The sequence below is a fragment of the Nomascus leucogenys genome, chromosome 5, assembly GCF_006542625.1.
Source record: "Nomascus leucogenys isolate Asia chromosome 5, Asia_NLE_v1, whole genome shotgun sequence".
In the NCBI taxonomy this organism is placed as follows: Eukaryota; Metazoa; Chordata; class Mammalia; order Primates; family Hylobatidae; genus Nomascus; species Nomascus leucogenys.
This window is the reverse complement of record NC_044385.1, coordinates 40,797,466-40,825,225: the sequence shown is the minus strand read 5'-3', so window position 1 is coordinate 40,825,225 and position 27,760 is coordinate 40,797,466. Positions and strand designations below refer to the sequence as shown.

At 38.7% G+C, this 27,760-nt stretch overlaps 1 protein-coding gene across 3 annotated transcripts in view; it reads right to left on the bottom strand.

Annotated features, from left to right (window-relative positions):
* Positions 1-27,760, bottom strand: part of NFIA (nuclear factor I A) — a 382,195-nt gene that overhangs the window by 81,341 nt on the left and 273,094 nt on the right. For all 3 annotated transcript variants that reach the window (XM_003265156.3, XM_030812923.1, XM_030812924.1), the window contains exons 5-6: positions 26,077-26,194; positions 19,392-19,519 (exon numbers count right to left, since the gene is read on the bottom strand). In XM_003265156.3, coding sequence (XP_003265204.1) covers positions 19,392-19,519; positions 26,077-26,194 — 246 coding nt within the window. The remainder of the gene's footprint in view (positions 1-19,391; positions 19,520-26,076; positions 26,195-27,760) is intronic.

The following is a 27,760-nucleotide window of genomic DNA, read 5'->3' as shown; positions in this document are numbered from 1 at the left end:
AAATACAAGACGATTGCAATGCTAGACATGTGTGTATTAAAGATGTTTACTGTACAATTATTACTCTCTATAATTCTGAAAGTTTCCCTTATTTTTACCTAATCCACCCTAGGCTGTACAGTCTTCCACTAGCCTAGTCACCCAGAGAAAACAGTAAGACGTATTCTTAGAAAAGGAACTAAAAAGTGGTAATTTTCAAGGGACATAAATACTTCTGAAAATTTCTACTTCTCCCGATTCTTTCAAGAAACATCAATAACAAAATTAGATTGAGTGACGTGAAAAAAAACTCAAAACAAATTCTCGGGGTCTCCCCTAAGAAGTTAAAATTTGTTTTAGGTAATTTTTCACTGCAATTTGATATTACATAAAATAAAAAGAAGAAAATGAAAAACCAATCATACTTAATTTCACCTCTCCCCTACTCCCAAGTTATGATATTTTTCAAACACTTTGACCAAGAACTCTGTAGTGACAATAGTAAAGGAAACACTGCAGGAATCATTAGGAAGTACAAAGCTGTTTTTTCTTCCTTAGGTATCTTCTTAAAGGGGACATTTTTAGGAGTCAAAGGAGCTACAACATTAATGGGAATGGAAGAGAAGGGAAGGATCACCATAAACTATAATTATTCCGGTGACAACCGAACAACATGCTGGATTTTTCAAAAGGAACTGTAACTTCTCAGTGTTAGTGCTTACTTTGTTGGAGCACCTATCCAAAAATTCATTCTCCTGTTAAAAGTATCCCTGGTAAGTGCTGCTCGGGACAGCAGGACCTTATCTTGTCTGTCGCAGGAGTTTGGGAGATGTAATTCCAGTTGTCAGAGAAGATATAACTGGTGTATGTTCTTTTCTTCAAAGTGACAAAAGTCAAGACTAGAAAAGTTTAGTTTCAATAATGTTCATTTATAGTCACAAACGGAGAGAAACTCTGAAAGCAAGCAACCTCAGCACTTTAGTTTTTAAATCCAATACAATAAGCAGGTTAGAGAGGACCCCAAAATGTTACAAGTTTAACTGTTCATGACTTGGATAGTGTCCTGTTAATTGTCATCATCTAATTCCCAACAACCTATTTTTATAACTGTTATTACCAGAACAACTATTACACCAAACTTAAAGGCTTAAAGGCAACTGGAAGCCTTCATCCATCAAGTGGCCTCAAGAGAGGCAGGAGGCAGCTACAGAGATTAAATCTCTGCATATCGATCACATCCAAAAACCAGGCTGAAAATAATAAAAGCTACAAATTATGGAGTACCCACTATGTGCCACGTACTTATAAATATCTCAAATCCTTACATTTTCTTTTGGGTTTTTTTTTTTTTTTTTGAGATGGAGTCTCGGTCTGTTACCCAGGCTGGTGTGCAGTGGTGCGATCTCGGCTCACTGCAACCTCTGTCTCCCTGGTTCAAGTGATTCTCTTGCCTCAGCCTCCTGAGTAGCTGGGTCTACAGGCACATGCCACCATACCTGGCTAATTTTTTTTTTTTTTTTTTTTTTTAGTAGATACAGGGTTTCACCATGTTGGCCAAGCTGGTCTTGAACTCCTGACCTCAGGTGATCCACCCACCTTGGCCTCCCAGAGTGCTGGGATTACAGGCATGAGCCACCGTGTCCATCCCCAAATCCTTACATTTTCATCTGAGATAGGTAGGTATTATTATCCTTTCTACCAATAACTTAATATTACAGAAATTAGATAATAAGTGATGTTAAACAATTTGTCTAGGATCATACAGCTATTAGATTGTACTGCAGATCCAGGTCTCTCTGGTTCTCAAGTGCATACATTTTATAAAACCCTCATGTAGTTTCCCTAGTATACTATAAAAACAGTGTCCTATTTAAGTCAATAAAGTATATTTATAGCTGAAGTTTTAAATTTGGTTATCCAAAGGGGGAAAAAAAGGAAGGGCATATCAGATACAAAAGTGTATGCAAAAAAACCACTCTGAAGTATACTAGGAATCATTTGTCTTATATATCAAAGTTTTTTCTTGGCTTTAGTAAGGATCAGTTAGGATTTTATCAAATACACACTGAATGAATTATCAGCAATTCTAATACAGAACCTCCACAAAATAAATATCACATAGATTTAGAAGAAGATAATGACCCCAGATGTTGAGTTGCAAGAGTATATAAATGTTTTACATTTACTATAGGCCTCTTGCCTATTCAACAAGTTGCTTCTTCTATAAAGCCTCCTGCAAACCATGTTATATCTCTATCTATAACAAGAAAGGACAAAAATTCTCCTCTTAAGACTTGTTGATAGTGTCCAAGCCCAGACTATATATTACAATGCAGTAATAAATAGCTCACTTAACCACAGGCTGTAACACACACAATTATTTAGAATTCAGTAATTTGTAAAAATCAAGGAAGGCCCCCGAGTGTCTAAAGTCAGCATCAAAACAGGCAACTAAGTTGAGGCATTTAACTCATTGGAGAGTATATCTTTATAGAAACTAAGAAGTGTTTCAAGGAGAAGGCTGCGATCAACTGAGTTGAGTGCCACTGAGAGATCACGTATAATGAGGACAGAAAAGGGTCCACTGGATTTGGCAACATGAATGTTTCTGACAGTCTTGAAAAGTGAGTTCCAGAAGAGTGAGGCACATAGAAGATAGGATAGCATGGTTTATAAAATCAATGGGAAGTGAAGAAACAGGGGAAATGGTGTAGTCAACTTCCATGAAATGAAGGAGGAATCTGCAGAGGAGAGCAGAAAAATAGGGTAGTGGCTACAGGAAGAGGGAGGGAAGCAAGGGATAGCTTTCTGAAGGTGGGAGAGAGTCCAGCATGCTTGTCTACTGATGGGAATGGTCCAGCAGACAGGCAGAAAGCCATGACTCAGAGGAGAGAGGGTGCCTGAGGCAGAGCCGTCCTTAAGAAGGTGAGAGGCTACACAATCAGTGAGTGGAGGAGCCAGGATTCGAACCCAGGAAACCAAAGCTCTTGCTCCTTTCAGTGTACCGTGCTACCAAGATCCCTACTTCTGGGTGAGGGCGCGGGGGAGTACTACTTATGTATCTTATCAATACAAACCTATCATGAGCTGATTTAAATCTGAACTATTAATGACACTTGAACATGTTTCTTCTCGCAAACATTCCAAGTCTTAATGATGCTAACTGCTTTGTAACTCTTCTTTTTTACACTCAGGCATTCAGATTCCCCTACTTCACTAGATCTAAGTGTGGGGAACAGACAGCCCAGTCATGTCCATCAGACTAATGGTGTCCGCATACATTTCAGGGACATTTTCAAGCCCAGGATGAATGCTGAGTACCAGTACCATCTTTTGCAAGTCATCCACCATCAGATTTACACTCAGACACATCTCTTCCAGATGCAGAGCTATACTGCACTCTAGTAATTTCCCCACAGGCAGGAATAAGACCTTTCTAGAACCATTTAAAGTATACCTTGTAATTAGATTATCTCTAACCATGATGCCAAATAAAGGCTGTGACTGAACAGAAGAATCCCACGGTTAAGGGACCATTCTGTTCTGGTGAGCATAAACACAGGCTGCATGATACAAGGAGGTCGTTGAAGACACTGCACGTTTGTTAGATGTGTGTCCTAACGATAAAATCCATTAGGGTTCATTGTAATATAATTTTTTATGATTAGCATACTCAACGATAAAAAGGTAAAACAGACTATTTTGACTTTTAGCCTTTCTCAGTGAATAAAAATGTTTTAAAATCATTTTTATGATAGAGAGCATAAATGAAAGTTAATATAGCTTCTGAGGTTTATCCTTCTTACTCTATACGCAGCCATTGAAAATGAGCTAAAAGGATCCCCAAAGAATTATCACATCATAAAGAAGTTCAGGTAATTTAAATGGCTTGGGGACACCAGTGATTTCTTCAGTTTTTAAAACATGGGAGTATGGAGTAAAAATTACATGGATTATTCAGGGGGAAAGAAACGACGAGTTCTGTAATATATTCCAAATGTTCATTTGTGAGTGAAAATTTACAACCAGAGAGAGTAAAGAATAGACACAAGGAAAATGTCATATAAAAATCTGGTTTCTGGGCCAAAAATAAAATCTCTTGACTAGTTGGGGGATTTCCTCTCCTTTCAAGGTAAACACAGACACCCCAGTGACAGGACTGAAATAAAAAAAATTGTGTTACATGCTCCATATACTTACAAGAGGTTGGAGATTCCCTACCCATTCCATCTGCCCCCTAGCCATCCCATCCCCCCATGTGTTCAGGAAAGGACTGATTTTGGCTCAACATAGCAATTATACGCATTCACAGAAGGACTGAGGATAAAGAAGACATTTCTGAGGAAATCAAATTATTTCTTTGCATAAACAATACATATAGTATAAAATAGCATAATGTTTTATTCATTCTCCTTAGATATCCAGCTGAATAGTAAAAAACTCAATCATACATATGTTTGGTTTATATCTGCCCTGCCCAATATGGTAGCTGCTAGCCACATGTGGCTACTTAAATCTAAATTAATTAAAATTAAATAAATTTAAAAATTCAGTTGCTCAGCATAGCCACATTGCAAAGGCTTAGTAGCCATATGTGGCTCATGGTTAGAATATTGGATACTATAGACACAGAACATCTCTATCACTGCAGAAAGTTCTATTGGACAGCTCTGGTCTATATGATATGATACCAAATAAATTTTTACTTTTTTGGTCATGCTGTACAACAGTAGATAAACCTTATTTTGTGTTGTTCAGCATGTTTAGTCTTTTTTTTTTAAACTTCCAAAAGCGAAACATATTCACTGTACAAATATAGAACTGTATAATGGGAAAAAAATGAAAGCTTTTCCTCTCCATCTCCAACAAGCTGGAAGTAACTCAGTGTTCAAGCTTGGTAAACACCATTATGAATACTTTCGTTGGCATATAACATTAGCCTTGATGATGTAAACTTAAGTATTTATTTAAATATACTCTCTTCTGTCAGTTAAAACATGATAGAGAGCTAGAGTTTAAGGGTCCTATGGATAAAATTTAATTGGAAAGAGATGCATAGTCTGCGAGGGTCCATGTTTGGGATACGCCTGTGCTGGAGCTCTGTTAGTTCCAGTGTTCCTTGGATACAAGCAGAGCACCCAGCTAAAGTAAAAATGTGAAACTGATTGAAACATTTCATAAGGGAAAAAGAAAGAAAAATTTAGCCCTCTTCAAATTGCTTGAACTGTGAAATCAAGTAATGAACACGAGAAAAGGTTCTGTCAGCTAGAATCTGAGGCTTCATGTCGTCAGCATTTTCTTGCTAAATCTTATTATGGCAAAGCATTTGCTTTTTCATCTCTGCACTCTGTTCATCCCGCAAATAAACTGCTTTGACCTCCACCTGTTACTTAGCGAAAGTCTGCCTGCCATCCTTCAATAACCCCATTCTTTGCCTTCGAAGGCCTTTGAGTCACGGAGAAAGTGGGAAGCGAGTGTTGTGCAATGAATTGAGCTGCTATCACTTTATAAGTATTCAGTAGTTTACAGTTCAAGCTAGAAGCTACATAGCAAAAGAAAATGAATTTTTTTAAAGGTAGTGCTTATGAATACTGGAAGACGGCAATACATTCCATCATTTTAACCTCCAATTTTTAATAGAAAGAGGTTATCTCTTCAGCTCTTATTTAGTGCAGAAAACTTCTAGCCCATTCCTTATAAGAAAACCCTTCTCTGAAAGAGCTGTGTCTTCAGTTTAGGTAGATGAGCCAAAAGATCCCTTCAAAGCTTAAAAATACTTCAAATTCAAGTATGTTCATTATACTGATATTTTGCAAAACAAAATGAATGAATCACTAACCTCAAATGCAGCTTCATGGATGTAAAAGGACCACACTACTATTAAACACTATTAAAACAAACAAAAAACAATAAAAAGGGAAATAACTGTATTTATGTAAATCACACAACTACATGAGTCATTTTCTGAAGCACCGTATCTGACAAAATAGTTTGCTTTTTTTTTTTTTTTTAACAACAATGACGTATCAGAAACAGGTATGCTGTGTAAAGTTACACTTCTAATGATTAATGCTACATTCAACAGAAGAGAGGGTGTCTAACTATGTTAAATACTTATCTAAGAGGGATTAGTAGGCTGTTTCTGCTCACTGTCATTCTTTGTGACAACGTAATGATCCATTTACTTATGAGTACAATTATTAAAAGGCATGCTATTTTCTTAACTGTCTTCATATCTTAGAAATATTTTATTAAAAATTACTTATTTGACACTAAGGGTAAATGCTTGGCAGAGTTTGGCATATCAATTAAGTAAATGAGTTAGTTCCATCAGTCACAGTCTTTGCTGGGTGTCTTATTCAAGCTGGGTGAAACTTGATCACCACAATCCTTTCATATTGGAGTTAATGATTCACCCTTTTTTCTCCTCATCTTATTTGTCCAAATCCTAAAGTTTGGTTTTCACTTAAACTAAAAACTGCTCATGGCCGACATTTTCTCTGGAGTCATGATTTAACACTTCTTCTTCACATTCACACCTTTTTTTGGAACCGAACACAAGGATCCAATTTTATACAGGCAACTCTTCATAGACCAATCAGAACAGGTTGCTAGCTATATACCATCTTTTGCGGCTTCTTCTACTCATGCAATGAACTTTATCCAGCACTTGTGAGGAAAAGGTCTTTAGACAAGATAAAAACAAGAAAGCAAACCACATTGGGCACTACAACTAGGCTGGCTACCCCCAAACCAAAGGACTATTTCCATATGTGTCTAAATAGACAAAACTAGGTTCCTCTCTGTCTCTGTCCTTCCACTTACTAACTCTCAAATGACAATTGCCACCAACCTGGTCCTTGAGTGTGAAAGACAACCAAATAAGGGTATTGGGTGAAAGTTATTTACTGAATTGCTCCTTCAAGGAAAAGTTTATCTATGACTATAGCTTTTGTCAACTTAAGACAACTATCAAGTAGGCCAAGTGGCAGATAATGACGTTTCTAATAAATTATATCTCTGCAAAAGTCTTTGAATATATGGCCAGGGCAAAAATTTTGTGACCCAATATAATAAATGTGTGTCACAAATTTTTTTTTTATTGTAAATGAAAGGTATGTTAAGGTTTCAATGCTGACAGACAAACTCATCAAAACATCAAGCACATCAAAAAAAGAAAAATTGCTAGTTAAGTCTTTTGAGGATAAGATTTCCGAGGAAAAAAAAAATCCACTGGAAGAACGAACTCTTAAAATTAGAAGCAGGTGTCAGCACCATGAAGTGATAAATATCAAAGAATAACTGGCCCTGAAAAGCATTCTTAAGCATCCCATACTACTTTTAAGCCTTACACGTGGATTTTGACATTCGAACATGAAGTGTTGCTTATATAAGTCCCTAAAGAGTGTTAAGACATGAGGGGTGTTGCACAGCCATTTTGATAAATGCTCTCTTCTGCTGGGTTCATGAAATGGCTGAAAGGCAGATGGCAAATTCTGACTGGCATTAAGTCATAAGTAATCATGCTATCCTAGAATTCATTAATCTTGGAAGCTAATCATAGTTAAGTGATTTCTGGGTGGGGCTAACATGGCAGAATAGTCTGGTGTTACAGAAGACCCTTCAGATTAGAAATGGATATTGAGTTGCCATTCCTTGAATTTCTAATGACGTGAGTGCACTTCCAGCTACGCAAATGAAAACTTTAAACTACCTCTCATTTTTTCTTTTTCTTTCTTTTTTTTTTTTTTTTAGATGGAGTCTCGCTCTGTCGCCAGGCTGGAGTGCAGTGGCATGATCTCGGCTCACTGCAACCTCCGTCTCCAGGGTTCAAGCGATTAAACTACCTCTCATTACATACAAAGTAGACAATACCTACAGACTGGAATGTTTCTTCAAAATGAAGAACAACATGCTTGGACCACAGTAAATCATCAAAGTGTGGGAGTATCGTCTGAATAAATACCGAACATTCACAGCTGTCTGGAAAGCCAGTTCCCCCCAGTGGGCTGAGCATGCTGGACCACAGGAAGAATTCCTCACTTGACAAAGACCAGAGAATCAAGAACCAAAGTAATACTGTATTTAAAAAACCCAAAGGTTTCAGAGGGGTTTTAACTGTTAAGAAAGGGAGGTCAGTGATACTTTACTCTTAAGCCAATTAATTGTATTAATATTCAATGAGTTTCGCCATTCTACCTCAGTTTAATTTTTCAAGTTTAACAGATGCTTCAACATAAAGTGACGCTTATTCCGGAAGTTTTCTTCCACTTGAGATATGCTTTGTGAATCAGTGCTGGAGACAGCCCTCTTCATTTCAGTACTTGGTGTGTCATTCAGGAATCCATCAGGAAATAGTTCCTGATTTATTCTGTCAACGTGAGCATTTCTTGTAATCTTCCAGGATGTAATTCACCCAGCATTTTGAAATGGGTGCCATGTCTCTGATTAATTGATGAGTTTATGATGTATCTAAAATCCTTGGATGGACAGAGCTGGATAAATAGGCATTATTGTAATCCTCTGCTGAGCAGAAAGCAATTGGGATGTGCATAGCCTCATGAGAAACTGCTGCACAGCAGCCTGCTGCACACACTATTGATTGACTCCTGGGATCTGCATGGATCAAGGACTTATTTCTTCCCTCTCTCCCCAATTCCCCACGTAAAAGCCTCTTATTCTGGAGTGTTAACAAACTACTTTGTTAAAAACACTGATGGCCAAAAACCACAGAACTTTACTTCCTTATAAACTGATGGTGCTATATTTGGTTATTTAACATTTAAAGAGAATCATCAGTATGTAGGAAAAATATAAGACCCTATGAGAGAGAGAAATAAGTCTGCAAACAATAGTATTAGTGGTATCACTTTTTTACAAATTAAATGAATGTATATGTACACACACATATATATTTATGTATGTATGCATATAGCTTAGAACAATGTGTGGCCCATAGTAAGTGCTCAATAAACATTAGTTATTGCCATTACTTATAAAATGCTTATATATTTAAAATTTCAGCAGCAGTGACAAAATACAAGCCAATATATATTTATTGTTAATCAACTTGTCCTGAGTCTATAAAATAGCTACACTGTGTTCATATAATAGAACGGAGGAAGTAAGATCACTGAAGTATTTTCATCTTTATATCTGTGATTAAAACTACCTTCAATTTAAGTTCCATAAATATTTAAATAATATTAGATATAGGAAAACATGATATACTTTTAGGTAAGTCTGATCTATTATCTATCTATCAATGATCGCTGTCTTTTTTCTCTTTCTTTTCTCCTCTTCCAACTATACTTTCTGGTTATTCTACCCTCTGGTGAATTTAATCTCCATTCAGATTAATTTTGTTCCCTCTAAGTAAATTATTTGCTTGTATTCTACCCAATCTATTATCTACAAATCAGAAAACTGTCTGTTTCAGGCAGGGGAGGCTTGGGTCCATGAGTATAGTATGATAGACTGTATTTTTGTATATGTACTTCCTAGTATGTCAGCTCTCTAGATGCTTCTTAGAGATGGAGTAAGATTAGACTCTGATATTACGAAAGGAAGGAAATGGGCCAGTATTCATTGCTGCTCCTTTAACGATGAAATGGCTGATGCACCAGCTATTTCAAGCAGGCACAGCAGAGGACTGTGGTCTAAGCCGCGGAATAAACTCCTCACCCATATGAAGCTTGCTGTGCTCTACATCTTATGTATTACAGCCACTGGGTATTTATTAAACCAGTTACCCTTCCTTCCTTCACTGGGCTGTAAGCTCTTCGAAGGCAAGTTCTGTTTTGCTTATTTTCATATTTCTTCTATAATTTTTGCACAGTGCTTTGCATATAATAGATGCAGAGGTGTAAAATATGTTATCAAAGAAATTTCACAGTATCTTAAATTCATATAGTAAGTTTAGGGTTTTCAAAGTATTTACCCCCTAAGAAGGATATACAGTATTTCTTTACAGCGTTTTGATTTATTAAATATACTTTGCATATATTAAAAATATGTATAGTGTCCTGCACAATACTTTTACACAGAGCTGATGCTTAATAAACAGTAGCTCTTGTTCTTATCATCTCATTTGATCTTTTCAAAGCTATGAGTTAGGAAGGCAAGGCTGTTTTATTGTCCTCAATGTTTACATATGAGGAAATGAAAATTCAGAGAAGTAGTTTGCTAACATTCTCAGGCTTGCTCATGGCAGAATATGAGAATGACTAACTTTAAAAATTCTTAATTTGAACTTTTTCCTCTTTATAATACATTCTATTTCTCACTTATCTCCCTCCCCAGCAAGCCTATGAAGATTGCTGTGGTTGGAATGAAATTTGCTTTAATGTTCCTCCTTACAGTATCCTCCACCCAAGCCACACCATGAGTTGGCCACCTGAGCCACGGGGGCTGTACTGAGGATGGTGACAGGCACAGGGAGGAGGATTTCACATATAAACCTAATGTATACACTGCATCTCCTTCCTCCTCTTCTAGAATATTTACACAGCTTCATTTTCAAACATGAAATTAAAAATTTGGAGATTTGGGTAATTTATTTATTCAGACAAGACCAGCTGAAATGCAGCATCTGTTTTCCTGAGAGCTTCTGCATTCACAAAATTGTACATCTGGGTTCTCCGATGCAAGTGGAGCAACGCTCATTCGTTAGACAAACGTATACATCACTCTGCTTCTGAGCGCTTGATCCTACTCGAAGGATAAAGTGAGACGTGTGTGATCTCCATCTTATTATTTACTTATTTATTAGACAAATACTGATTGAATGGCTACGAAGTTGCCAGGTACTAGAGGCTTCAGGAATCCAAACAATTTTCTGGATCATGCTTTATCATATATGTATATAACACACACACAGACTATATGTGTGTGTGTATGAGAAGAATATTTCTTTTGCTCTAAGAGGTAACCTTTTAGATTCCAATTACAAGAAGCTGTTTTAGGCCCTTTTCTGACATTAAGAAAAAATAGCCTTGATAAAGAAGGCAAGGGATTTTTGAAGGGTGGTTACAGTGCTCATTTGGTAATACAGCTTTCCTGCATAACCCCTTATTTGGGTAAAATTTCTCTGATAAAGAAGGGTCCGTAAAGAAGAGGTCCCTTGTTACTGTACCAACGTCCCCTGGTGCACCAGTCTCTAATGAGCAGGTGCCAATATGAGAAGAGATCATAGAAGAGGATGTGGTCCCAGCTGATGCTTTCCTACTGCTCAATAAATGCAGAAGAAAAGCCAAGACATTGATCCCATGGCAATGTTCTGTAGCAGTGACTACTCCTATTCCAGCAGGAGATGATGGGAGATTTAATCATTTTCTCTAATATATGCTAGTGCAGTGGAGTGTCCATGATCAAAGCACTATTGTTACCAGTCGCTGCCTTTTTACTGGCACTGATAATGGGTTTCCTCTTTGTCTCAGCTAGAAGTCTAAGTTGGTAGACTTCCTCCACTCTTACAATTGATAAATGACTGTTGGCAGTCAAATTAGGACCAGCGGAGAGTTGGGAATCCAAGTGAACCTAATATGTGATACTTAAAATTACAATGGCTAACATAAGTCTGCAAAATTCAACTATGTTGCCAGTAGTTGTGACGCCGACCCCTAGTTCTGAATGCCCTGGGTGGCTGACTGACCAGATGTTTATCGAAATATTCTTTGACAGATGCCTTTAAACAATTTTTTAAAACTATGTTTCTTAATAATTGTGATAGGAACAGAGAACATGTTATTAAAATACTTAATTTTTTTTTTTGAGATAGGAGTTTTGTTTTTGTCGCCCAGACTGGAGTGCAATGGCACAATCTTGACTCACTGCAACCTCTGCCTCCTGGGTTCAAGCGATTTTCCTGCCTCAGCCTCCCTAGTAGCTGGGATTACAGGAGGGCACCACCACACCCAGCTAATTTTTGTGTTTTTAGCAGAGATGGGGTTTCACCATGTTGGCCAGGCAGGTCTCAAACTCCTGACCTCAAGTGATCTGCCCACCTCGGCCTCCCAAAGTGCTGGGATTACAGGTGTGAGCCACTGTGCTCAGCCTAAAGTACTTAATTTTGACCTTCAAAAATGAGAACAACTTACTCTTTGCAGAGAAATGTATCTCTAAAAGTATTTATAAAAATAAAACTAAATTTATTCCTTATCAAATTTGACTTCAAAACTTTCACTAAACTGTTTTGAAACTTTTAACATGTTGGTGGATGTAACTGTGTCTGTTAATTGTTTTACAATCCCAGTATAATTGAAGGCATTTGGAATTTTGAATGTTTTTCTATAGGAGAAAATTTAAGCAGCCTCTTATGCATATATTTCAAACACAGTACTGAACTTCACTGAAAAGTACTGTAATTTCATGGTTTTTTTTTACAATAAAAAAATTCGCTTTACTTTTTAGGTCTGCCAAAACTTACTCATATGTCTGTACTTAATGCAGATGCGGTCTCAAATCTGAAAGTGGTGCAACGCAGTCATCCGTGAAGCCCACTGGACCCCTGGTATAAAAGGTTAACTTTGGGGACAAATATAACCTGAGAAAGGCTCACAGAACAGCCACAGAGCTGCCTTTCAACTTAGGAAGAAGACTTAAATTTATATATACTAACAATCAAAAGACTAAGAGACAAGTCTCACTTTCAAGTGAGACATGGACATTTCTCAGTCTGATTCCATCTAAATCCAGTTTAACTGCCACCTTTTAAGGAAATTATCCCTTATTCTCCAGATTTAACAGCTCTTTTCTTTTACTCCTGTGACACTTAACCCTGTCTGCTTTCAACTACCCTCAGCTGGGTAAGCCTGGCTGCCTCAATAATCCTAATGATGATATTTCACGTGATTAGAGAATATTAACTTTCACAAAGGACTTTGGACTTCATTACCTCATCTGTCATAACTTTGTGACAGAGATGGAGCAGAAGGAACAGTTCCCACCTTACAGGTAGTGACTGACACTTGAGGAAATTCGGAGGTTTGCCCTTGGAGACAGGGACTTGCTGGAGTCCTCTCTGTATCTACTCTACTATACTGCATACAATCAGCACTTAATAAGGATTCAACAACTTGGCTTGACTTTAATGATAATGATTAGAAGACCAGCCAATCCTTTTCATGCAGCAGGCCCTAAACTGGAGGGATATGGGACAGAGAGAGAGACAAGATAATTGTTTTTCTTATAGTGAGGTATCTAGAGTCACCCAGAATCTAATCTTCTCTAATCTATTTGAAAATAGGCTAGATTTCTACCTATCTACAATTGTTTTAAAGAGAACCTACTTTAACATAGAGAGAACGGTTGGGGAGCATGACATTTAAAGTTAAGGTGGCTTCCAGACAAGTACTGAGTGGGGAGAACCCACCTAAAGGAACAAAAAAGCAGCATAAATCAGTGCTTTGCAAAGTGTAACATGCACGAGCATCACCAGGAGATCTTGTTAAAATACTGTTGGTCTAGGTGGGGCCTGAGATTCTGTTTTTCTGTTTGTTTCTCTTTTCTTTTGAGACAGGGTCTCACTCTGTTGCTTAGGCTGGAGTGCAATGGCACAATCATAGCTCACTGTAACCTTGAGTTCCTGGACTCAAGCAAGGCTCCTGCCTCAGCCTCCCTAGTAGCTGGGACTACAGGCACATGCCATTATGCATGGCTAATTAAAATTTTTTTTTTTTGTAGAGACAGGGTCCTGCTGTTACTTATACTGATCTCAAGGCTGATTTCAAGCTCCTGGCCTCAAGCAATCCTCCCACCTTGGGCCCCATGCCCGGCCAGGGTTCTCTATTTTTAGTAAGCCCCCAGGTGATGCCATGTTGCAGGTCCTCAGACCACACTTTGAGCAGCAAGGGTCTGAAGTGTCTCATATGGGTGCTCCTTACACTTGTAGAAGAGAAAATTTGGTACGGAAATCTGAATTTTTCACAAGTAAGTCAGGGAGGTTGTCTATAATACATAAAATGTTCTACAAACGATTCACTATTGGGATTCCTAATATACAGCTAATACTAAACAACGAACTTAAAAATAATACAGAATTATTATTTATTATTTTTTTAAAAAGGTTTGATTCACTTAAAGGAACACACTTTCAGGTGAGGGATACTTGTAATAAAGTCAATGCACTGCTGCTCGTCAAGAGGTCCTTGGCTGAGCCTAAGCAATTGTTCTGCTTACGACTTGCTAGTAATTGGATTTGACTGAAAGCCTGCAAATTGAAAGTGTAGTAAACACCAATTCTGAGAGTATTCTTGATAGCAAATTCTGCTTTCAAGTTTATTGAAAGCACCCCAAATTCTCTGCTTTATTGCTTCATTCATTCAATCAATATTTATTGAATACCTATTATGTGCTAGACGCTGTTATGGATGTTAGAGATACAGCAATGGAAAAGACAGACTAAGTCCCACTGTTCATGGAGTATATATCCTAGAGAGAGAAAACAGACAATAATAGCAGAGAGATGGCCTGGCGTGGTGGGCTCACACTGGTAATCCCAGCACTTTGGGAGGCTGAGGCAGGAGGATCACTTGATGCCAGGAGTTTGAGACTAGTCTGGCCAATATGAGGAAACCCCGTCTCTACTAAAAATACAAAAATTAGCCAGGCATGGTGGCGTGCACCTGTAGTCCTACCTGCTTGGGAGGCTGGGTCAGGAGAATCACCTGAACCCGGAGGTGGAATTTGCAGTGAGCTGAGATTGTGCCACTGCACTCCAGCCTGGGCGACAGAGCAAGACTCCGTCTCAGGAAAAAAAAAAAATAGAAGATGCAGATGTAAGGAAACAAAACAGTGTTGTGAGTTATAGGATGATGGAGGGAGGGTCAGCAGCTATTTTAGATCACTGAGGGCCTGTGTGATGAGCTATTATTTGAACAAAGACCTAACTGCTGGGGGTTATTTGATTTTATAAATGAAAATGATAGTTTACTTTGTTAACAGTTAATACTCTTTGCTTATATATTGTGTCCTATGTATATTTTAAAATCTATATTTCTTCTCTAGATTAAGTTGTATGACAAGGCTTTGGGATAAGGAAAATCGAAGGTTTTTCAGGTCTCTCTCATGAGTTATTTATTGTTTCTTATTACATATTTTTTTTTTTTGACGGAGTTTCACTCTTGTTGCCCAGGCTGGAGTGCAATGGCACAATCTCAGTTCACCGCAACCTCCGCCTCCCAGGTTCAAGCAATTCTCCTGCCTCAGCCTCCCGAGTAGCTGGGATTACAGGCGTGCAGCACCATGCCCAGCTAATTTTGTATTTTTAGTAGAGATGGGGTTTCTCCATGTTGGTGAGGCTGGTCTTGAACTCCTAACCTCAGGTGATCCGTCCACCTCGGTCTCCCAAAGTGCTGGGATTACAGGCGTGAGCCATCACATCTGGCCTTATAACGTTTTAACTGAAGTACCAGTCCAGGACACGAGACCCTAAAATGCTGCTCCGAATGTTTATGGTAAAAGAGGTTATTGAGTATAGAAGATAAACTTAGACTATGAAGTCAGATTTGGTTTCAAATATGGATTTTGGATCCACAGATTTACTATCTGTGTGGGCTTGGGCAAGTCTCTTGACCTTTTATGAATCTTTATCTCTTTAGAGGCAGGATCATTATATCTTGCATATTTTAAAGAAGGTTAATTTTTTAAAAACCTGGTACACAGTAGGTACTCAATTGTTAACTAGAATTTTTCCATATATTTGAAAGCAACATGAGTGTCTGAACCAATGTGGGCGCTGTCTATTGGTTTCTTTCCTGTTTATCTGCATTATCAATTTCTCTGTAATTCTTCATCTGTACAGATAAACAAGAGTTGATGGTATGTGCATTTGTGCTTGATAGAATTTCATAGGACTCGTTTCGTCAATTCATGATTTGCTTCAAAGCTTTGTATCTAACCCAGTTTTGAGATAACTGGGAAACAAAACTAAGTTTTGTTTCAGCATTGTAAAAGAAGCAAAAGTCATTCTGAAGTTGTCTGATGTTTTTAAACTAACATCATCTTTAATCTCCTATGCCCTTCTTCCCAGATAATAAGAGCTGTGCACTAAAAGTGCTGAGATAAACTAATGGGGAACAGGATACTACAAAAGACATTTGAAATAGCCGATGTAATTTACTGCATGTCTGGTTTGTTTTACTTTCCATAATCTTCCTGTTGCTCTAGGAAATTTGTCTCTTCTGGCAACCTTTGACCCTCTTTTGGCCAGGGAGTCCTGAAAAAAGCATTTTAAGGCAGGTAAACGGAAACCAAAGTGTTCTGAGTGAGGAGCAGGTACAGGCCTTGCTTCCTGTGTCACATCTGAGGCATAAACACAGTATCCTTAGTACTTGTTTGAGAGAATTATCCCAAACGTAGGCAACCAAGAGGCTGCTGGTGCATTCAGATATACATAACTCCCAACATATTTCTGAAGGTAATTTACATGTGAATCACTAAAAGCCTCCTACTCGATTAACTGTACCCCTGGGGAAAAGCTGTGCAGGACTGCATAAGTGTGGGAACAACATAAAGGTGCTCTCTGTGCCAAAAAGGGGATTGGGCTTTATGGAAAATCCCCAAAAAGGACCATCTGGCAGCATAAATTATCCATTTAAAATGGCTGGTGTGAGTTAATGACACCAAAGTCACCATGAACATGTGCAACATCCTTCAGTTGAGTTTTAATGTCCCCTCAGGCCTTGTTGCAATTATGATTTTCTGTGCTGAGTATGGCCAAATGTACATTTATCCACTGTCCTCTATCACTCCCTATAAACACATACCATGAAACTGCATTTTTCTGTACTGAAATGGGGATAGAGAACAGAGAGTCAGTCCAGGAATATAATTATGAGGGATTCTCTAAAAATATATATGTATACGTACACACACACACACACACACACACACACACACACACCTCTTACCAAAAAGGATTCAGCCATTAAACTTTAGTTGTTTAATGACTACAAAGGATTCAGGTATTGAAATGTGAAAATTTATGATCGTTTGAATCATAATGTACAGATAGGAATAGGAATTGCTCTGAATAAAAGAGTCACTAGGTCAAAATATTCTATAATAATCGATCAACCTCCACAGCCCCCAATATACCCAGAGGAAGTAAATGTAAGGACCTAGAGCTCAGCCTCATGATGGGGGAGCTCTGAGTACCTCAACCTAATAAAGCAGCTTCAATATGCACAAAAATGCATCTACACAATAATCAAGCACAAATGTACCAAACCTGTATGTTTAATTCTGATTTTCACTGAAGCAGGTAAATTGGCTAGGGCTCTAATTAGCCTTTGAAAAAGAGTTCAAAGAAGTTTTACATCTTTTAATTTTTTAATAGCACATAAACTTTTCATTGGCACTATACAGAGGTCATGCTGAAGATGCAGGTAGCGGCAGTGAGAGTCAGCATTTTCCTTCTCATTTAGGACTGGGACTATTTCTTAGGCACTTTAGGTGAACTGATGTGAACACAAATGCAGAGAAAAGACGATGTGTGACCTTCATAGAAGAACCACCACACCTTGAGTGCTGTGGTTGGTACTAATTAGAAACAGAAGGCATGGACAACTAACGCCACCATCTCTGCACTTCCCATATCACCGTATAATGATCTGCTTATGTGTTTGTTTCCCACCTCTGATTGTGAATTCCTTGAGAGCAGGGGCCATAACCTTCCCATCTATCCTTGAGTTCCCAGAACCTGGCATAGTGCTTCATACAGAAAGTCCCCAGTGAAGGCCATCCAATGAGTGAATGAATGAGAGACTAGGCAGAAGCAAAGCAAAGAGATATTTTTGCATTTTAATGGCAGGGGCAAGATAAAAGACACGGCCAATGGGCCTGAGGTGTTTTTGTTTTGTGTTTAATTATGATACAGTAAAATTAACTTGAACAGGAAGGTACGTACTTCTGTGAATGTTAACGATTGTATAGATTACTGTCACCACCACAATCAGGATACAGAATGGTTCTATCACCCCAACATTTTCCCCGTGCTACACCTTTATAGTCACATCCCCTGAGCATTGTCTTTTGAAAAAAAATTTAGGGAGGAGATAAGGGAGCTAAGATTTGTAGATGAAGAGGTTGGTTCAGAAATTTTCTTGGTGCTCGTCTGTACTTGCAGGGAATTAACTCTGAAGCAAAAGCTGGGGAAGGATGGCTATAGAACAATATTTTCATACTTACTCTATGCTAGGTAGTAGCTATGCTAGGAAATAGCTATTAGTACTCTCAGATTATAAAAAGGGAGACACAGGCTCAGAGAGGCTAGGTAACTTGCCCACAATCACACAGCCAGCAGGAGTTGAAGCCAGGTTGACACTCCAACTGTCTGATTTCAAGGCACATACTCTATCCTTTATACCCGTTGGACTTGCCATATTCAGGAAGCCATTGGAGAAGATTCCCTCTAACTCACATGTTAGACATCGGTAAGGATTTCAAATAGTTTTTGCGATCAGACTTATTCATATTACTCCCAAGACTCCAGGGCCAAGATTAGACTACCCCAGGAGATTAGACCAATAGTCATCATTTGTTCAGTTTAGTACAGATTAAATAAAGAGAGTTGTTCCATTTAAATAGAAAAATAATCATGATGATATCCAGTAATAGGAAAAATATTGCAAAGTGTCCTTATTATATAAAAATCTGACTCTAAACTGTAGCACAAGGAACCCATTCTTCTTTTGAATGTTATCAATCCTGCTGAAAAAGTTGATAGATTTTTATTAGGATTAAAAGATAATTTTAAAAACTAAACAAAAAGATAGTATAAAAACAAAAACAATTGGGAGGCCGAGGTGGGTGAATCACAAGGTCAGGAGTTTGAGACCGGCCTGGCCAACACGGTGAAACCCCGTCTCTATTAAAAATACAAACATTGACCAGCTTGGCCAACATGGTGAAACGCCGTCTCTACTAAAAATACAAAAAATTAGCCAGGCGTGGTGGCGGGTGCCTGTAATCCCAGCTACTCGGGAGGGTGAGGCAGAAGAAGGAGGAACCAGGGAGAGGAGGTTGCAGTGAGCCAAGACCATGCCACTGTACTCCAGCCCGGGCGACAGGGCGAGACTCTGTCTCAAAAAAGCAAACAAACAAAACAAAACAAAACAAAACAAAACAACCAAAAGCAAATCAAATGCTGGATTGTGGTGTAGGGGAAAATATGTAAGAGTAGAAAATCATACACCATCTCACCAGTCTTGCATTTCAGTTGAATTACTACTGCTTTGCACAGGCATCCTTTCATGAATGTGGCAATCAGATTACAATACAAACAAGTGCTCGTCCTGAGAAAGTGAACTACCTTGAGCTTTCTTTCTTCACTTTTATGCATGGCATGGGACCCCACATGTATTTTCAGTTTCACAGTGTTAGCCACATGCCCGTGCCCCCACTCTGCTTACCTGGCTCCACTTCATGCCATCCACTTGACTGACTGCCACTGCCTGGGGAGCGCCCTTGGCCTGTATAAAATGGCTCCTCACCAGGACTGTCCATTTCATCCTCCACAGACTTGAGGCGCTTTGTGGAGCTGAAATAACAAATGGGTGCATGTTTAAAAGCAATCGCAACCACCTTTCTCTTGGACACTGCACCTCTGGTTGAAAGAAAGCCAAAGGAGGAAGCAATTGGGCAACTTAGCGTAGTTCTAGGACTCCTTTTAAATTTCTGTTCAGTCTGGTGAGTCACTGGATGTAGAACAAAGTCTTGGGTCTGTGTCGTTCCAAGTGTCTGAGTTTGATTTTTATTGTCAATCAAGTTGCTGCTCCTGCCACATCCTGTTCCTGTTTCCTTTGAGGAATAAGTGGCTGGCTCTAGCTCCTGTCTCCACCTAGAAGTGTTGGGAGTAAGGCCACATATTTCCTATCTCCACAGGTGGTGGCTGGGGCCTGGCCATCAGCAATGAACCTGGGCATCAATTTAATCCCTGTTAGAACCCCAGAAAGGATAAAAAGCAGGGATCGTGATCCTTCAAGAAAAGCTTGGATTGGGCTGGGCATGGTGGCTCAAGCGTGTAATCCCAGGACTTTGGGAGGCTGAGGCAGGCTGATCACACTTGAGGTCAGGAGTTTGAGACCATCCTGGCCAACATGGTAAAATCCTATCTCTACTAAAAATGCAAAAATTAGCTGGGTGTAGTGGCGGGCACCTGTAATCCTAGCTACTCGGGAGGCTGAGGCAGGACAATTGCTTGAATTGAGAGGTGGAGGTTGCAGTGAGCCGAGATCGCACCACTGCACTCAAGCCTGGGCGACAGAGCAAGATTCAGTCTCAAAAAAAAAAAAAAAAAAGAAAAGAAAATGAAAAGTTTGGATTGCTTTTCTTTTTCTTTTGCCACATTTTCCCATCTTCCACTTGGAGTTGTTCATTCAAAAAAACATTTACTGCACAGCTAGTCCAGGTCCTGCTCTAAATACTAGAAATAAATCAGTGAACAAAACAAATAAAAAGGAAGGAAGAAGGTGTACATTGTCCCCTGAGAACAAGAGACATAAAAAAAGAGTGGCCCAAAGACGTTTATGTGCTTTCTCTATACAGAGATTATCAAAACAAAGTTTTATTCCATCAGGGTAGGGATTTTCATGTTTTGGAGAGGTATGGTCAAGAAACTTCCAGAATATATATCATTTTTTCCAGTTGAAGGACTGAATATTCTCCCCAATTTGAGGCTTCAGGAGTGAAAACGTAGTGAAATGCCGCCTGCTGCTATGCTTGCTGTAGTTGTTTTAATTGAATGCCACAAAATCAGGAAGTTTTCAGGGGTGATGAAACTGTCAAATCTACCCATATTATTAGGATGAGTAGATTTCATATCTACTGGGAGTGCTTATTGGGAAATCTCTTCTTCACGTTTCAGGGGACAGAATTTTTCGTATGTTTCATTCGTGAAATACCTACTGTGCGCATCCTACATGCCAGGTGCTGTGCAAAGTGCTGGGATATAGAGATGAGTCAGACATGGAGACAGAGAGGCAAACAAAACTGTGCAAAAGAGAAATATAGGAGTTATGATGGAACCACACACAGGGTACAGGGGGTCACACAATGGAGACAGTGATGAGCCAAGGGTTCAGGAAAGGCTTCCTGGAGGAAATGGCTCCTGAGCTATCTTCGAGAGTGTCAAGGAGACAGGGAAGAATGAAGGAAAGGGCAGAGGCAGGGCTGCTATACAGCTGATGTACCACTCAGGCAGCCATTTGGTGTTAAAAATATTATCAATGGGCAAACTGTCATTGTCTCAAACTCCATACATTTCTTCCAACCTTGCCTCCCCTTCTTTGTCCCAGACACCCTCACAGTCCAAAACCTAAAGGGTTAATGTCTTGCAGATCAGGAGCATTCCAGGACCCGGCCAAAGAAAGCCCTGCAAGCAGGGCAGTGTCTGTTCTAATTGGTATGCTCATGTCACACAGGTTATCAGATATTTCGAACATAACCCCCAGAAGGGAGGAGCCTATCAGGAAGAAGCCACATTGTGAGTGAAGTGTGATATGTTCGGAGAACTGCCAGCTGTTTAGGATGGCTGAGTTGGGGAAGAAGGGGCACAGCGAGTGAGAAGGGTGGAGGTTATAGAAGATACTGCATGTCTGGACTTTCTCCTATAAGCAATGTAGACTCCCTGAAATAGTCTAAACAGGGAATGACAGGGGAGTTATATTTTAGAAAAGTTACTTTGGTAATTGTGCAGATGATAGATTTAGGAAGCCAAGGGGAAAACAGGAAAATGGAGCCTGGGGCAGGGAGACAGTTAAGCTATTGCAGCGATCTGAATGAAAAAATGTGGAGGGCCAATTTATGGCAAGAAATTCTAATTATTAATGTTGGCATTCCAGTATTCTTAGCCATTAAGTTCTATTCTCATTAAAGCCAGACCACAGGAAAGCAACATAACTGTGCCATGCTAGCTTAGTATTCAAAGGAAATGCCTTTAATAGCTTATTTAATGTTCTTTGCTTGGCTTTCCTTGAAAGTTCAATGAAAAATAGCCACTGAAGAACTTTTCTATATTTTATGTAAAACTACATCTAATGGGAGTCCTTTATAAGAGGATATACACAGAGAATTCCTTACAAAACATAACCAGAAAAATATGGTCTCTTTGAACAAATTTATCTTGTTTCCTTTTATTAGAAATGCAAACTATATAACCCTTTTTGCCTTGGCAACCAGGAAGCTCAGGGCTAAACTTAAGGCATAACTCTTGGTTCAGGCTCCTGCTATAACAATTTTTTTCCACATGGTTTCTGGCCTCTTTCTACATTTAATATTATCTATTGTTTTAAAATGGAAAGCCACTTGAAATCATCTTGGAAACAGAAAGAATACATGTTAGAAAAAAATAAACATTTCCCTGAAGTACTCTGGCAAACAAAATGAGAAGCCTATATGTTCTGATGGGGCTGTAAGATCTTCAGGGAAAATGACTATATACTTTTTAATCTCTAGTGCCTACCACAGTGTCTGGCTAACAGAAGATACTAAAAAACTGCTGAATTGGGCTACTGACTTAGAAACAGCCATACAAATACATGCGACATGGATTCATCCAAGTATCATAATTCAATTAGATCTAGCCCCAAAGGCCAACTCCATTGTCCATCATTCTCCTATTATTGATACTTTTCTGAGTTTTTAAAGGTTTTGATTTCCTTGGCATCCTCTAATGAAATGCAAATACCCCAAGCCAGTATTAAATCCTAGAGTTGAAAGATTCTATAGTTATCAGTTGATGCCTTAGTTTGAAAGCAAGGATTTTCAGAAGTTGACAAAAGAGGGCTGGGCACGGTGGCTCACACCTATAATTCCAACACTTTGGGAGGCCAAGGCAGGAGGATCACTTGAAGCCGGGAGTTCAGAGACCACCCTGGGCAACATAGCGAGAGCTTGTCTTTAAAAAAAATATATTTTTTAAATCAGCCGCGTGTGGTGGCAGATGCCTACAGTCCTAGCTACTTCAAAGGCTGAGGCAGGAGAATTGCTTGAGCTCAGGACTTCGAGGTTGCAGTGAGTTATGATCACTGCACTCACCCTGGGTAATAGAAAGAGACTCTGTCTCTATTGGAGAAAAAAAAAAAATAATAAACATCTGGAGGGAGCATGGAAAAGAGGAAAATATCAGGAATGAAGCAAGTTAGGAAGCATAGGTGGAGGCTTCCGAGAAAACTTTACTCTGACTTCACAAACTTTTGACGGCTGGTTTATCTTGATAAAGTTTTTTGGAATAAAAAATGTATTGCATCCCAATTTTTACACTGCTCTTTCTATGATTTTGAAGATGTTTACCCTGAAGGGGTACAGAACTTACAGTCAGTACCATTGCATCACATTATCTACCTACCTATCTATTGAAATGAATCAGTCATTGATTTTGGTTTCTTGCTCTTTCTAACACACTCATTTTATTTTCCCAGAAACACTTGAGGGAAGCAGGAAAGTATCTGTAAGATCTACACAAAAAGTGAGGATGAATAGTCTCCTAAGGAGTGATGCACTATCTCTGTTTGTATGTGGAATTTTTTCTTGTATTTCTAGCAATTATATCTAAAAAATAAGGTAAAAGTATTACCTTAATTCCAAATATCTTAATTCCTACTCTGCGTAATTATGGCCTAGAAGTCTTACTTAGCATTCCTAAGACTGCAAAATGCCTTACCTTTCCTGAGTGTTCATAGGACCCTGAACGGGAAATTCCCACTTCTCAGTCTCTACCGCTAGATTGTAAAGCCCCTCTTATTTGACTTTACACCCATGGTGCCAAGGACGGTGTCCTTGTTTCTTACTAATAATGTTTGCTGCTGAATGGGAAGAGTTAGATGCTGTCATTCAAGGGACTCACTGTCTAGATGGGGAGGTTGCACGCGTGCTGGCCTCAAAGATGGTAAGAATAACTCAAGATGGCAAACACTAAGTGCCAGGGAGGAATAGAGATGCTAGAAACTCCTTTTTTAGGACCTCATATTCTATTGTTCCTTACTAAAAGAGTCAGTCCTGTTCTCAAGAGGATTCTGTGTGAAAAGAGCATGTTTTTAAAGTTCCAACAGACCTTAGTGTGAATGGAGACTCCTCTATTCACTAGGACTGTGACTTTGGGCAAGTTACTTAACTTCTCTGAGCTTTGTGTTGCTCCACTGTTTAAATGGCAACACTGTGTATGTTGTAAAATTATTGTGAAGAATAAATCAGAACAGGTATACAACTCACCTAATATGGTGCCTGCCACACAGAAAATGACCCATTAATATTGGCACAGCAGGAAGACATATTGATCGGTGAACATTTCTATATATAAATCTGAGATATTCTTCTGGGCACACTTTCTAACCTGTACGTCGTTAATTCTGCTGAATCTATGTATTTAAAGAATTTTAAAAATCATCCTAGGAAGAGCCTAATGAGAGTAAAACAAACATATTACCGGGTTATTAACCACTGATGCAGGTTATAATTAGCTCCTTATCAGGGTTAGTTATTTGCAGAATATGAGAACGACACTGGCCTTTTAAATGACATTCGTAATGAGCTTTCCTCTCAGAGAGTCACAAAAGATAATAAAACATAGCTGGAGAATTGTGTGAAAACATAAAAAGGGGGAAACACTGTTTGGGAGGTACATGGTACATGGAGGGCACACACATGAAAAACAAACAGCCCATAAACTTTTAAATTAATCACTGCCCACAAGTATTTGCAAAGCTTTTTCATGTTGACTGAGTGCAGTTACACACAATGTCTCTCCCATCAGCAAACATTCAAAATCCTCAAAATGTATTAACACCCAAATGTATTCACAATCTCTATCTTCTAATATAAACATACTTTGGATGTGTGACTTTTTTGTCCCCCTGAGGAGCTGATACTACAGGGAACTAAAGGGAACATTTGAACAACACGAAAGATGATGGTAGGATTTGGTAGTTATATTAAGGGAATACCTGTTTCTTTAACTGTCTTCAAGGTATTAGTGATGACTAAGTTGATTTTTTTTTTAAAAGTAGTGATGTTTAAAATATATAAAGGCAAGGCAAGAACGAGTGTGCACCAAGGAAGATTTCCATAATTTGGGCATTGTTTTAAATCATGAGACTCAGGTACTTGCTTTAGGAGGAATATACCTTCGTCAGACATTTTTCTGCAAAGTACACAAACATTAAAGATCGTTCTGTACCATTCTATTCTTTGTTGTCACAGTCCAGTGCTAAAGCCAATTTGTAAAAGAATACTGTGGGTTTAATGCCTAATCCCTTTCCTTCTGGTACAGGTTATCTAGAGACAACACGATCTTGCAAAAATGCTTCATTTTGATTTTGGCTTTGTGACGTTAAAGGGAGCAAGAACCCCAGAATCATTATCAGGTTACACTACTCTAGCTTTACTGTTTTTAAGGTCTCTCAATACAATGGGGTCTGTGGTCTGGCCCCACCCTCACTTGAGCTTATGCAAGTGACTGCTTCCATTTGTATAACCTCACACACCAGGATATCAAATGGGTTTCACCTTTTAGGACAACTCCAGTAAACTGGATATTGAGAGCTTTGGGGGCTCAGTGGGAAAAGAGCTGGCACTGAGCTGTAATGTCTGCTGTGGGCATGACACTGGGACTGTCACCAGTGTTCACTTCCTGCCAAACAAGCCAAAACATATGCCCTTTGCTGCAGTCCAGCCTTGTCCTTCATTTCCTGAGAACATGTTATGTTCATCATCCATCCTTCCTCCATGCCTTTGCTCATTTTTCACCCCACCCAGAATTCCATTCCTTTTCCTTTCTATCTCGCCAACCCTAACCAACATTTAGAGCTGGAAACAAGGTATTTTTTTTGGATAAAGCTCTCTTTAACTATTTTTAGCCTGTGTCACACAATTTAGTTCACAGTTTTTTACTGTGTGTGTGTGTGTGTGTGTATTTAACCTTGCTACATGCATATTTGCTTTATCTCCCCAACGAGACCAATAGTCTGTTGGGGCTGAACCCACTACTTTGGTATCTTCCATTACTAAAGGTGCATTGCTAAATGCATAGTGGGCCCAGAGTTAAAATCAAGGTGTGCAACCGTGTAGCATAACTTCTTCAAGAGCTGCCAATCAAATTACCTCGTAGAGGATGTGCTGGGTAAAGACCTCCTCATTGCTCCTGGACTCATGCTGTAGTATGAAGAACTTTCCAAATCTGAGAGAGAAAAATTTGGGCCAGTTCCTGCAGCTATTGGTGCTAGAATTAAGAAAACAAACGAAAATCAGTTAAATTCTGTGGATAAAAAATCAATGACAGCATACTTCAGTGTTGCATTTAGCACATTTTCTTTTTGCATTTATATGTAAGCTAATCGAAAATAATCAGTAATAAACTATGACTCCAAAGGAATATTGACTAAAAATAGTCTATACAGGAAAGGCATATTTTTTCTAATGTATTTTTCATCTTTTCTCTTCATGTAATAGTAAATTGGTCACCAAGGCTGCAACATTCTTGGATGCTTTTAACAAAAATACTTCCCCACATTTTGGTCTTAAACTTTTCTGGAATGACCAGCCAAAACACTCTTTAGACTTTTCTAACTTTATCTGATCCTGATAGCTTCTACTCATCTGTATTTTGGAATTCTGTTTTGAACTTTGGTGAGAACAAAGTCATCTTTCTAAGCTGTCCATTCCCAGTTGCTTATAATATGAAATGTGTGGTTTCTCTTTACTATGAATCACCTCTCCATCTTGCATACACCTTAACTGAATATTTGTCCAACCTTGTAATTTAAGGCAGGCCCATAGTTTTTATGAATAAAGTTTTACGGGAGCATAGCCATGGCCTTTCATTTCTATATTGTCTATGACTGCTGCCACATTACACCATCAGAGACGAGTAGCTGCAACAGAGACCATATGGCCCACAAAGCCTAACATATTTATTAGCTGGCCTTTTATAAAAGAATTTTCTGACCTTTGAATTAATTTTGATTATTTGTGATTTTCAGAAATGACCCTTGTGTGAGACTGATTCCTTGCATTTTCTGTCTTTGAATCTTTAGATACCTTTTTGACAGTAGTTTAATACAGGTTTTCCAATGGACAAATAACAAGTACCAATTTTATAAAACAACTCCGTAAAATTAGTGGTGTAAATTATTAGTGCAAATAATCTTTTTGAAAGGTTATCATGAACCAGGGACATTTATACATCCAATGAAATGTGTGGTTTCTCTTTACTCTGAATCACCTCTCCATCTTGCATACACCTTAACTGAGTATTTGTCCAACCTTGTAATTTAAGGCAGGCCCATAGTTTTTATGAATAAAGTTTTACTCTCAGTAAGAATGCTTACTGAGAGTCTGCTACTGCCAAGAACTATGCTGAGTGAGGAAGGCACTTAGATGAAAGACATGGTCCCTACCCTTAAGCGGAAAGGAAAGTCTGACAGATTAATTTTTTAAAAGTCTGAGAAGTCATCTGATAGAGCTACAGGTGCTCAACTTACAATGAGGCTATGTCTTGATAAACTCATCGTAAGTTAAAAATATCATCAGCTGAAAATGTACTTAATATGCCTATTTTATAATAAAGTGTTGAATATCTCATGTAACTGATTGAATATTGTACTGAAAGTGAAAAACATAATAAGTGTATGGCTACTTCAAGTATGATTTCTACTGAACACATGTCACTTTCCCACCATCGTAAAGCTGAAAATTTTAAGTGGAATCATTGTAAATTGGGAACCATCTGCATTCCTAAATTGAAGTGGCTGCAAAGAAGTGGGTTATCTAACCCAACCTGGGGATA